Genomic DNA, 14104 nt, shown 5'->3' on the forward strand with positions numbered 1-14104 from the left:
ATTCTGACTTCATTACAAAGCAGATATTCCTTTGTAATGTAGCTACATTCTAATTTACCTATTTTAGAAACCTGAATATTTACCAAAGTTGAGCTGAAGCCAGGGTACAATTACAATGAAAGCATTTGTCCTCTCTAAAATTGAGTGATCAGACTCTTCCTCCTACACAGAACATCAAGCTCCTGCTGCAGCACATGCCCCTATCACCTCCAGGCCACTCACTTTCTTTAGAGAGTAGAGACACACTGCAACTTAACCTTCTGTCCCATAGTTACCAAAGCAAGAAACCCCTCTTGTGCATGGACACCATTTCCAATACGTGTTACGTTTCATTCATTCCAAGTTTATGGTTTAACTCATTCAGTCCAACCTTTCATGGCCAAGTGATGGTTCTGGGCACTTGAACAGTTGCTCTCTCAAGGCTGGGCTTTATAAAAAAAAAAAAAATAGATGTATTTTTGAACTCACCAGTTTTTAGTCACATGATGTCTTCAGAGATGTATTCTTTCAAGTTCATCCCTGGGGCTGGATCTTAGGAAGACAGCAGCCTAGTGAATGTGCATAACCAACTAACCAGCTAGTAACCAACATTAGGTCTGCTGCAAGGACAAACCAGCTGTGTGGGTAAAGCCCCGGTCTTCCTGAAAACCAGGACCAAGGAAGTCCTCTGATGTGAATACATCCGGCTTTGCAAACTTCATTGCATCTTATATTCATGATCTAAACTGTCAGCAGTAAAAGCAGAAAGATTGGACTTGGCAAGTACAGGCAGATTTTGCCACATTGCATATGTAGAAGGTGTTAAATGGCAGCAGAAGGCAAATTGTGGATGCTTCTTTTTGTCTGTTTCTGACATCCCTGGAGCTGAAAATGCTAAGTTGCCTTCATCAGTCAAACTTGAATACTGTTATTATAAATGAATAATTCACACACACACACACACACACACACACACACACAGGCACACACACACACACACATACATGCATACACACACAGCTTTCTCTTTTAAGGAAAAAAAAAGTGAGAGTTTGTTATACCAGGGGGCTGGCATGTTCAATTAAGCATGGTAAGTTTCTTATAGTTAAATCTGAAATGAATTGAATCATCTTATTTTTAGTCATGGGCCTCTAAGCCTTTGAGTTAAGAACTCTGAGTATGTGCTGACATTTCTGTTGCAACCCCACATTTCAAAGGTAATTTGTAAGTACCAGGTTACAATGTAAACTTGAGGATTTAAAAAAAAATTAAGTGCCAATTCATAGACACATGAAATCCAGGTGACAACAGATGATATATGTACACAAAATAGTAGCTGTCGCTATATAAATTTTTAGCCAAATCCAAAATTTTTCACTTCACTTAAAGATAAATAATTAGGCAATGTGTAGGCCAAGAATTGTTAAGTTCTGCTTTTTTTTACACATAGGTCATAGTAATCATTCAATGCACATTTATTTAGCATCTACTATTTTCTAGGTGCTGTGAACAAATCAAAACTCTCCCCAGATGAATAGATTAATGTCACCACCCATTTGCAGAGAGACATACCCATGATCAATCCTTGACAACCTGACTTGGAAGAACTTTTTCCACCCATTAGGTTGAAGTTGGGTTAAATGTTGGCAGGTCTTCAAATATGAGGTCTGCCTTATTAGTAAAGTGATTCATTTGTATATATCTTAGATAGTCACAGGGCTTGAGGGACGGAAACAAAAGGAAGATGTTTAAAGCTTATATCTGACTTCATGGCTTCATGGCTCAGAACTCCAAATCTGAGACTCAGACAAACCTGTTTGCAACTTTCTGTGAGACATTTGTGTCTCTGTAATACAAGATAGAAATGTTCAGAAAATTTAATTCCTAAAATAATAAAAGCAGGTGACCAAAGGATAAAACACATCAGCTCTCCATCAGTGTCAGTCAGCCACGTTGGCCCTTTTCCTGAAACATTGTTCTCTGCAATCCTGTTACCTGCTGCAAGTTTTTTGTTGTAAAGTTCCCGTTTTTACTGAGCTTGATTAGAGATCATTTAAAAAAAAGAACATCCAAACAGAAAAATATTAACTATACATGCTCTCAGACTTAGGAAATTTAACCAAAATATTAGCCAAGCAGAGAGACTGATGAGTTTCCTGGAACGTGCTTCTGAGTTCTTCTTCTTTCTCTATCCACCACCCAAAGGGGAAACTCGGAATAGTTTCATGTAGCAAGCAACTGGAGCACCTCCCCCATACCCACCCACTTACATCTCCTTCTTTATTTTTTGCATGAAGGTTGCTATTCTCATAAACAGAGAACCATCCCGGACAGTAAGTACGAGGAGGACAGATACTACAGCCTTGTGATCCAGGGCTCTGCATGTTAGCATGGGAGAGGGCCAATAAAATATCTTTGAGGCTCTGTGACCACTGCCATGATAGGACAGGTATCAGGGTAATGTGATAGAAGAAGTTTTCCTAAAGCAGAAAATTGAAAGGCAGTAAGACAGGCATGTAAGTGGGAAGCACTCCAAGCCACAGGAAGGGTAAATTGGGGGAATGGAGGAGATGCAGTTGAGAACCAGGAGGCTAATTAAGGCTGGAAAAGTTGGAACAAAAGAATTCAAAGGTAGAGGAAAAAGGACTTGGCAACTCATTGGATAAAGGCAACAAGGAGCTCTCTAGGATGGCTGGGAGAATTTTGGAGTACAGAAATCACCAGTAGAAAATAAAAGCAAAAGACAGATTCCTAGGAAAGAGGACAATGTGTGAAGTTTGGGCATGTTTAACTTTTCTGTCAGAGGAACTTCCAAGAGAAGGTGTTCAAAGTCTGCAGAAGAGGAGAGTCTAGACACTCAGGTCATGGTCAAATAGGTCCTCTGCGGAGAGAGTGAGGAATGAGGAAGAGAGCCAGGAGGGAACACTGAGGAATACCAACATTTAAAGAGAACTCTTGGGGACTCTTGAAATAGAAGAGGAGAGGCGAGGAATACCAAATACCACTGAAAAATCAAGTCACGTGGAGGCAAAAAGTGGCAGAAGGCAGGTCCCTTGGAGTAATGCTGGCAGGTGCCAGATGCAGACTTACTATTATAACAATGGAGACAAAGAAATAGAGGCACCAGCAGAGATGGTTCTTTAGAGAGGCACAGCTGCAAAAGGCAGGTAAGAGGGAAAATGCCAGCAGGAAATCTGAAATCCAGAGAAAAACTCCCAAATTGAGAGATTTGATCATGATCATGATGAGGGGAAAGGGAAGACTGCAGATTGAAGACGACTGATTCCACAAACTTTGTGGGGAGACAAGAAATTGGAAACATAAAGATAAAATATCAGTCTTTTGGATACCAGCCTTTGCAAAACATTGGAAACATTTCAAAATATTTACAAAAGCAAGCTTGTATTCCCAATTACCAGGTGACCTTGCTAGGGAGTATGATAGAACTAACGCATATTTAGACAGAACCGTTCTTTATATGTGGTCACAAATGTCATTCCTAAGGAACAACATTAAGGAAAGACTTAATGAGGAGATCCAGTTGATCCCTTCACTATACAATGGGTTTGGCCACCACTTGAGATACAATTAATTAATTACAGAAACTACTCCTATGATTGTGTCTGTAAATAAAATGACAATCAAATTATGTTAATCATCTCTATTCTGTGGTTCCTTCACTAAAGACGCTTTAAAAAATATTTTATCACAAGAGTAGCTTAGTTTTCAATCATATCATTGTAGTATAATAAATCATTTCCATGATGTTTCACAAAAATTAGAAAAAAATAATTTAGAAACGATATTTCAGAAACAGATTTAGGGCTAAATAAAATTCTATGTTCTTAGTGAGTTTTTTGTTTAAATTGAAATTATTATCATTGCTATTTTTCTTTTAAGAATAAAAATCAAGCTAGCCCCTTTAGATACATAAGCTGCTCCACAAAGACAATTTATAGAATGGGGAAAGGATCCATTTCTCCCCCACCCCAGCTGCTAGGTAGCATCTCTTACAAAGAAGCTTTCAGTTTTATTCTCTGAGCATCCATACCCCTTCCAAGAAGGCCTCCCCCGTCAGAGAACAAATCTGAAGTCCTTGTTACTTTTCTTTTTTCCATTCCAGGCTATGAACTCCACAAGGGCAGCAGCTGAATCTACCTTGTTCACCAAATTAGGTACCCAGTACAAAGCACAAGTTTGCTTAATATTTGCAGTGTGGAAGATTGTTTGTGACTTGTACGGGCTTGAAAGGAAGCTCAGCTTCCCAGGAGAGCTGATTATAGCAAGTTTCACTGCAGTCTGGGGGTGTGTGATGAGCCAGACATTATTCTAAGATACTTGTTGAAGGGTAAGATGGTGGGGAGAAAGTCCCTTCCCCAGAGAAGACTGCCCTCTGGTGGGCAAAGCAGACATGTGGGCAGCAAGCTGAAAGAGGCTGTGACTGGTGTATGAAGTGCCCTAAGAATATTGAATTTCAAACATTCTCTGATGAGAAGGAGGGGTGTGGGTATCCAGAGAGAAGCCTTCAGCAAGGAGAGGGAGTGGGGATGAAGTCGAGACAGCCAGGGTGAGCCTCATTGGATAGAATCTTGCAGGGCATTGTAAGGTCTTGACTTTCACTTTGACCTAGAGAGCCATTCCAGGATTGTGCACAGAGAAGAGAGAAACCTAGTCCACACTACTGACCCCTAAGTGTGCTGGGGAGAGTTGAGTCCTTGAGCCTGGGGGAAGAAGAGGTAAGGGTAAGAAGGATACACGCAGACTAGACAGATTGCTCCCGAGAGACTTGTTTCTGGTGGGGCCCAGGGGTAACCGCCTGGGGAGGAAGAAGTGGGCAGAGTCTGAAATATCTTGAAAATAGAGGCACCAGAGTTGCTGATGGAAGGCACGTGGAGGATGGGAGAAAGAGAAGCCCAGGATGACCCCGCAGTGCCACATCAGTTGTGTCGCCTTGTCAGGGTGATGATGGTCTGTCTGATGATGATCTGAGTCTGGAGAAAAGGCACAGAATAAATGGGAGGCAAATTCAGGTGCACTTCTGCCTTTGAAGCTACCTGCCAAGCCACAAACTTCAGAGAAACACAGGACAGGCAGAGCTGAAAACACAAAAATAGATTTTAAAAGACTTATTTTCAAACTTTCCCTTCTGTTTCATTTTTTGCTTTTTTTTCCCCCAAACCACAGGCTGCTCACTGAGGGGTGTGTGGTAGCTCCTTTTACATCTTATCTCTTTTGTCCCTTTTTTCTTTTTTTTTTTTCCTCTGTTGCTGATGCTCAGAATGTTCCATGGCAGCCTGGAGCTAATCAGATTGCCAACCCAAAGGGATCTTTTTGACTATTTCAGGCTTGGTGGGAATGTGCAAGGGGCTGTCTTAATTAATTAACCAGCAGAACAGAAGCCAAATTATTTCCTTTGAGTGAACAGACCCTCCGATGGTTTTCTTTGCACTGCAGCGTGGGATTTCTGTTTCATTTCAGAGTGATTTGGTCAAAGATTTTGATTGCCGGATGTTTTTCTAAATTCATTCTTATTCACATTGGGCCTTTATGCTTTGATCTTTTCCTTCCATACTTCCTTACCACCCCCTCAACACACACTCCTCTGAGGACACTCAGCTGGTACTCTTGCAAATTTCAGACCAAGCTAATCTATCTTAAAATTATACACTAGGTTTTGACGTAGGTGCCTCACGATTTGAGCAGAGTTTGCTATTTCTGAGATTTCTAAGTATACAAATATCTGTAGCTATATAAATATTCAACACCTTAAGGTTTACGCCACAACAGAGTATATTTTTTAAGGTAGCCTTAAAACATGATAAAAATCGCTCATTCGTTGACCTTGAAATGTACTGAAGAATACCTTCACTCTTTGTCACCAAGCACAAAGTTGCACGATTGTTTCTTAGATCAGTTCCTCTGTGCCATCCCTTACAGCAATATGTGCCTAAAATTTGGAGCTGATTTTTTAAGGATTCTGTAAAACCAGAGCACCAATCCCACAAGGTCTTAGTATGTTACTAGGTCTGCATGTGACTGATTCTCCGCTCTTGCCTATGTGGATTTAAAGAAGAGAAAATAGCAATAGCCCTTCTAAAGCAACTTGGAGCCATATCACCGTTGCCCTTGAGCATTTTGTTGATTTGTTTCTCTTTTTCCTCTTATTGACAGAGTTTTTCCAATTCTTTACACTGTGATGTGCCCTATACACAAATTTTCTTTTGTAAGGCTTACTTACATTTAACTTGTGAGCCAATACCATTGGAATCCCCATGTAAAAGATGAGAAAACTGAAGACCAGAATTATGCAGGAATGTACCAAAAATCACCCAACAGAACTTGGGCTTGGGCTCAGGCCCACCTGCCTCTAAATTGCTTCAATTTTTTAACCACAATACCCTGCTGTCCCCTTCACAAACGTTTTGCTTGTGACTTGAACCTGAACAGGTCCTCAAGGTGCCATGTCTTCCTACCCTAAGGTTTTCACTTTGAAAACCACAGGTTCTGTGCTGGTTTCTGCCCCAGAGATCTCGTGGTCATTCTTGTCCTGTGAGCCTCATTTCTCAGAAGCTACCCTGGGGTGTCCCTGGGATGTCCACAGGACTGGAATACCTCCCTTTGTCAAGCCCCGCCCATCACCCTCCAGGAGATCAGTGTGTGCTGAATTCTGAAGGTCAGCCCTCATTTCTGCCTTTCAAGAAACTAATCTTCAAGGGGAAATCCTTCCAGGCTAGAGAGCAGCAGCATCAGCACTTAGAATGTACAATGGTTGTCAGGTCATGACAGTGGGGACAAACAATGGTCAGGAAAAGGTGAATGAAAGAAGTTGAAATCTGCAGAAAAGATAGTTCACCAACCAGCCTCAGTTGCTTTACCTCCTGCCCAAAGGGCTAGATCCCAAGAGAAAGCAAACAAGGTGAATCCCTTCTACTTTTCAACAGCAGAGGAAATCAGGGGTGCTGCTACAGTGGAAAAAAAAATACTAAGACAGTTCAGAAAACCCTCACTGGCATGTAAAATGTATGAGAAACTCCAAAATCCCAGGTCGAGAATCATTTCCTACTGTGTCCACATAGTCCTCCCTTGGAGAATTTAGGAAAACCCCACCCTGTGTGTTACCAACACTGTACTGAAGGATGCTTCCTGGCAGAGTAAATTGGCTATACCCTAACATATTTCAAGGTCCCTTTTGTAAGTATCTCTCTCTGGCACACACCTAATCTCTGGGAAGATTCTTGTAACCACAAACAATAGGCCATTCGCTGGTTTCTAGCTGGTTTCTCTGCCTTTATTCTTGATTTTAGGACTTTGTTTGGATTGGGTTATTATCTCAGGTCTTATTTCCACAATCTTATTTCCTCTTCTGAATTCTTTCCTACTTTATTATTTTATATATAATTTTAAAATAGCAAATATTGATCATCTTTATTTCACAGAGCTACAGCATGATCTATGCTCACAGAGCAATCCTGACACCACAGGGTTTGTGAGAAGCATCATCTCCAATGACATTTCAGAATCTCCTTTTTATTTTCTAGAGTAAAAATCATGTGCTTTGGGGACTTTTTGGAATTGGATACTTTGGGGATACTTCCATGGGGAGTATCCCCTCTTTAGGCATAAGGCTAGAGAGTTTCTGAAGATCACTCTTATATTCTTGGGCCTCAGAAAACACTAGATCTGGCAGCCAGACAAGTACCTGGCATCGGCACCCCCTGGGCAACCTCCAGGCAATCTCATCCCCTGCGTCCCGCCTCCTTCCTGGTTCCTTCTTTTTCTCTTTTATTCTTTCCTTCCTTGCTCTCCTTCCTCCTCCTTTCCCTAGCCTTGTTTCCTTTCCCTTTTTCTTCCTACAGTTTACCTGGGAGATTAAATAGAAACAACCAAATTCAAACTACCTTCCAGGTTGTTGACCTCAGGCTGACCTTCAGCATCCCTCAAAGATGGATGCCATGCCCCCCTCCCCATCCTTCCTTCTCATCCCTTCTGCAGCCCACACAGAAGACTAACCTGCATTTTTTTGTGTATGATATTTCCCTTGATGCTGCCTTTGAGAATACACCTTGGGCTGCACATTCTTTGCCTAGAGGTTGCCTTGATGTAGCAAGGTGTCTAAGGTCATGGCTAATGGAGCTGTGAGCAGAATGGCCCTAGCCCCTGCCACATTCACCAGTGGAGCTTACAGGTTCTGTTACTCCCAACCAGTCATACATGTCACCACTATGTTACCACATGCCATGATTTCCATCCATGGGAGGAGCAGGTGGATGCCAACCTGCCGTGTCCTATTCCAGAAGAGCCTTTCCAGGAGGAACATTTTAGTTTGGTTTGGTTCTAACTAGAAAAGTGGAATGGGAAGCCCTGTTAACATGCTGCTAGGAAACACAGCCAACAAAACTTTGCCCGATGGGAGAATTACAAGGGGTCATGGCATTTTGAAGAACTCATCAGATCTGAATGATCAGTTGGTTTAAAATGAGAATATTTGCACCTTGGGTGCTCCCAAGGAAGAAAATCGAAGATGAAAGAAGACCAGAGAAATGTGCTGTCTCCCCAGTCTACATTTTTGCATGCTTATTTTCTGTGCTTGTTGCATGCCTTTACCCATTGTGTCATAATGAAGAAATGACGTGTTTCACTTGTGGCACAGCTGTTTTAAATGATTGCTTTGGGAAGGGTATTGTTCCAGCACCTTTCCTAAAGTATCTCAGCACCAGCATTACTTGCCATGCTCAGTTGATCATTCTTTGCTCTAGATCCCCAAATGGAACCAAGTGCCTTTTTAGAGCTTTAACTATATCGAACTTGGCTGATCTGGAAAGCTCATGGATGCCCAGTCCTAACTCATTTAGAAACTGTGATGTTAATTATGATAAAAGCTTAAAAGTCAAAGTCAATACAAAGGACTCCTGGGTTTGGCATTTCTTCCCAATCCATTGTCAACAGCCAATCTGGGATGAGCATTTAATTCCAGAGAAATGTCTGTGCCTCCAGAGCAGCTCTGTTTCTTTTGACCTGTTTTGGATCTCAGCAGCAGGGAGTCTCAGTGATGCTTGATGCTTTGGATTATTTGTAAGCAACTGGGAGGGAAGGGAAGAGGTCCAGGTCACGAACCTTTCATCTATGCTCCAGCAGCTTGAGGTTCTCAAACAGATTACCAGGCTAACCACCCCACACAGGTAAGAAATCACAGATCCTGCAGGTTTTAGGGCGTTAGGTTGGACAGGCTGGTGTGGTCACTGCTCCAGAGCAGCAGAACTGAAGAAGCCACATGCTTTTCCATGGGCTCCTCCTTTGCCACCAGACTCGATCTTCCTCTCACTCTGTGTCCTTCCCACCACTCTCTCTTGCTTCAGGGAGGTTCAGAGAAAAGGCCTCAATTCTCCACAAGATTGCCAAGAAGAAATGCCAAGTGGATGAGAACGAGAGGCAGAATGGGGCTGCCAATCACGTGGGTGAGTGCTCGGAGACCCTATCTCATGCCCTTCCTGGGAGCTGAGAGGCAGGGCACAGCATGGGCACCGCTCACTCAGTGCTGACACAGAACCCTGTAGGTCGGCCCTGACCTGGACATGGGTCTCTCTTCCCTACATGGATCCAAGGAAGGAAAGGACACAGTATTTCACCAATAACTCTAGGGGAAGTCCAAGGAGAGTAAAATGATTCTAGCCAACTCCCAGTCAGGCACTACCCTTCAGGAGTAGATAATGGCTTCGTTTCAGGGATTCCACGTAAAGGACACACACACACACACACACACACACACACACACACACACACACGTCACCTAATGTTTAACCAAAGGTGAGGGTACCCCTTCTGAAATAGCAACCAGATTTAATACCTAGGACATTGCTTGCAGCACATTCACTAAATTACCAATTGGCCACTCCCTGTGGCCTAGTACCTTTGGGTCGAGGCTGCCTCTTCTTTCTCAAGAATTCAGTAGTACCAGCCCAGGTCTCTTTTGGCTGACTTTTCCAGAGCTCCTGTGTGACCAGATTGTGACATTCAGGCATCTTATTTTAACTTGGAACATGATGTTCCTCCTCTCCTGTCTGTAACTATAATACAGTTCTCTAATTCTAAATTCAAACTAAATTTAACCTAATCTGGATCTATGCTATAAACGAAGCTATTGCCCAAGTAACTAAAATTATATCTGCAGACAAAATTCAACAGTGTTGCACTCAAAATACATGACACTCTGTAGAAGAGTCTCTGCCTCTCCTGTTATCCTGACTTGTAGCTCAGGGAAATTTTTGGCCAAGAAACAGTCAAGATTCGATTGGGTATGAAAAGAAAAACTGAACAAAAATCAGCGAAAATGTTAACAATGGTGATATCTTGAAGTCAGCGCTAAGAACTGTGTGTTTTGTCTGCTTCTTTTATGCTTCTGTGAACTTGGACACATTTTCTTCAGAATAAGCATGTTTCACCTTTGTATTATAAAAATGTAAAACCATACCACAAAAATCTATTGTCCAGGTTAAGTTTGGCTTGTGATATTTAGGTTCAATTATACAATCTATTTTCTCTTCTCCACTTGATTTCTCTTTTGTGGAATGAAGTTGTCTGTAGTAAGATTTAAATGCCTGGGCTCCAGCTCTGCCCTCTTCCTATTGAACGATGACCTATGATGAGGTGGGACACAGGACTCCAAGGTGCCTTGCAAGTCGATTAGTCTGTGAATAACTTTGTAACTACAAAATAGAAGTGTGTCTAAAATCCAAGCTTTCAAAGTTAAGTTCAAGATTTATTTTTATCTTTTCCTTGGTGACAAAAACCTCAGCCTGCCGTGTGAAAGTACTTCCTAAGCTAAGATGTGCATCCTCGAGTTAGGTGTTAGGCCTGGTGGGTGGTTTCGTGTCTATCCTTGGATGCTCTTATTCCCTTTGGGTACCCAGAATCCTGTGTACTTGCTAGGAGCAAGTTTGGCAAATACTGAGGGTTATCATTCGAGCCAGTACGCTCTCCCAAATAGGGTTTTAATACTCCCCAAGGTACTTAGTAATCAAACATACCAAGATAAACTGGCAGAGCCCCACAAAACATCAACTCCTAATCACTGTCACTATTAAAAACATGGACAGATAAAGTAAAAATGAGTTTCTGTGGTTTTCCATATTTAAATCAATTTATATCTCTGTATGCCACAACTAAATGCACTTCCTGTGATTTCTGATATCAGGCAGCTTCAAGCACAACAATGTTTATATACCTTTCAAATTGTTTTCTTCTGTATGAATATCAGAAACCTTTAATTCTTCTGAAGTTTCTAGAAATAAAAACATTCTGATACGCCGTGAGCAACTTGATCCTGCTTATATCTGACACTGATGAGCCTTTGGAAGGTTCCAGCAGCCCTAATAGTGCACCATACAGCCTCATTCTCTCCTGAAGCCCGGGGCCTGACCCCACACAGCGTGTCATTCCAATAGAAACCTTTTTATTTCCTTCCCACTGAAGTCCCACGTGACCCCAGTGCTGCCTGAACACTGATCACCTGGAGGTGCTCCTCTTAGCCCTGGAGAAAAAAATCTAGTAAAAGGCAGGCACTGTAACAGGGCTCACATTTTTTGTCTCTACTTTCTTGTTCTGTACCAGGAACTATGCTAAGTGCTTTATATGCATTTTCTTATTTAATCTTTATAGAAGTGCCCTGTAGTCATGGTGGGGGGGGGGGTAGCAGTAGTGGTAATAATAATTGTAGTACTATTAACATTGCCTCAATGTCAGAGAGGTTGAGTCACTTGCATAAGAAGTAGAGTGAGATGAAGAACACAGACCTGTCTGGTTCCCAGCGTCACAGAGTCCCAGTGTTCAATCATAGCCCTCGAGTCACTTCTCAACTCTCGGAAGAAAATTTATCTTTGCACTTGCTGACCCAGCGCTCCACTTTAGCCAACCACTGCCTCATTCAGGACTTGGGCCTCTCTTGCTTGCCTGGTTCCTCTTTGCCTGGCCTGCAATGGGATGCCCTGGTGAGAAAAGTGCTCAGTAGCATTCCCCAGGCTCATGAGAAGGGCCAGCTTGCCAAGCCTGTCTTCCCAGTGAACACTGAGGCACTGTCAGAGTTTCTACTCACAAAGCCTGAGAGAAGTAGCTGAAGGGAATAGGCCCTGGAGATGCAGCAGATGAAGAGCTCACTTCACAGGTAAAGTTGTCAAAACCCCAAGGAAGGAGGACACTTGCCTAAGACAACACCTTATAGTGGCAGAATGCCCAGGTACCAATACCCTCTGCAGAGTACAGTGTGCAAGACCCCATGGTGAGAAAACACTAAGGGACAAGGTCCAGAGGGTGAACAGCAGTGCATAGGTTGGGTGTGGCTTTGGGTTTTGAGTATCTACATTTGTATTTTGAATGGCTAGTTTGCCTCTGTTGGAGAAGGACATGCCGTGGGACCTGAGGGCTGGGACATGGCTCAGTGGTGCAGCACTTGTCTAGCATGTGCAATGGCCTGGGTTCCATCCCCAGCATCATAGAAAAAGGAAAGGAAAGATAGCTCCACAGGGCTGAGGGGCACACAAGCTGATATCATGCCAGTGCAAGCCAGAGTCCTGTCAAAGGGCAAGAGGGCAGTATGCTAGAAGGCACAGGAAGGATGGTAAAGGCCTTTTGCCATTCGGCCAACACCAGCCCCAGGCCTCAGACACCACCATCTATCTTCTCTCTGGCCCAGCATTTTAGGTTGCTCTTTTTTAATGTGACTCTTTACCACCATTGATTCCATTGTTTTCTTTGTGTGTGTGTGTGTGTGTGTGTGTGTGTGTGTGTGTTTAAATTATGTCACAGAAAAAATCGAACTCCCAAATAGCACGAGCACAGAAGTTGAAATGACACCTTCCAGCGATGCTTCGGAACCTGTACAAAATGGAAATCTCTCCCACAGCATTGAAGCTGCAGAAGCCCAGGTAAGGCCTTTTTCCATTGCTCTTCTGGGCTTCGGCTCTTACTGATGTCGGGGCCTAGCAGCACAAGCCCTAAGTTCTCTTGGAGGCCCCAGCTCCTAGTTGGGTGGACACCAGGGAGGGCCTGGTGTGTATTTCCCACCCCAGGGATCCACAGGTATCAAGCCCTACATGTGTGGAATGAATACATATATTCTCTAAGCCACTGTTTCTCAAGTTGGAAGACATATATATCCGAAAGTCCTGCAGATGAAAATGTAGATCTTAATGTTTGATAATTTGACAGCTACTACCACATAATCCTTTTTCTTTGTCTTTAAGGTCAGAGTAAATATCAGAGAAACCATAGTCACTGTGCTTCATTAAGTGAACCCCTTTGGGTTTCTCTGTCTCTATGTGTGAAATGAATACACTCTGACCCAATCAAATGTTCAATGGCACAACCAATTGGTATGTTCTTCCCATAGGAGTAATACCTAATGTTTACCAAGCACTTACTATAGGCTGCTGATTTGATATAAGCACTTTGTGTACATTATCCCCTTTACACTTCACAGCTGAAAGTGTGGACATTGTGTCTTGATTTTACTAGTTAATGAAGTTGTCATTCGGTGAGATGAAGTAATTAGTTGGGGTCACCTAGTTTGCAGGCAGTGAGCTGAGATCTGATCTCAGGAGCATCTAAATGCAACACTGCCTCTGAACCACAGTTGCACAAAAAATAGGCAGAATCAGAGTGGCACTTGTTAGATTTCTTGAGTTGCCCAGTAAGGTCAATGCTGCTGTCCCAGGACCACACCTTGAGTAGCATTAGCCTAACATTTGAAACCCACTCTCTTGACAGAATTTTCCCAAGGAGTGGAAAAGTGGCTCACAAATAGAACCAGATCACTGCTAAAATATTCCAATACTGTCTTCTCCTTTAAGTTGGGAAGTGCTTTGCTATAGAAGGAGTCCATACTTCTGAGGAAAAATCAGGTTGATTATTGTCTACTGTTATTATTCCCTGATAGGATCTGTGAGAAAATTTTCTTCTTTTAAAGGAAAGGACAAAGAGACCACTGCTCCTTCTGCCCTTGTCTCCTCTGCCTTCTAGGCGCCTGGCCCTCCTGCCCAGAGCCCCTGTAGTCCCTCTGCATTAGCCCAAGAGTGAGCTGGCAGAGCAGCTTATGTCCACATGGATAAGCAGCATGTGGCAGCAGGAGGCAGGC

At 42.8% G+C, this 14104-nt stretch overlaps 1 protein-coding gene across 2 annotated transcripts in view; it reads left to right on the forward strand.

Moving 5' to 3' along the window:
* Window positions 1-14104, forward strand: part of SLC24A2 (solute carrier family 24 member 2) — a 221415-nt gene that overhangs the window by 168851 nt on the left and 38460 nt on the right. For both annotated transcript variants that reach the window (XM_081263418.1, XM_081263419.1), the window contains exons 6-7: window positions 9336-9434; window positions 12778-12896. In XM_081263418.1, the coding sequence (XP_081119544.1) occupies window positions 9336-9434; window positions 12778-12896 (218 nt within the window). The remainder of the gene's footprint in view (window positions 1-9335; window positions 9435-12777; window positions 12897-14104) is intronic.

The sequence above is a fragment of the Spermophilus citellus genome, assembly GCF_964194105.1.
Source record: "Spermophilus citellus genome assembly, chromosome: 2".
Taxonomy (NCBI): domain Eukaryota; kingdom Metazoa; phylum Chordata; class Mammalia; order Rodentia; family Sciuridae; genus Spermophilus; species Spermophilus citellus.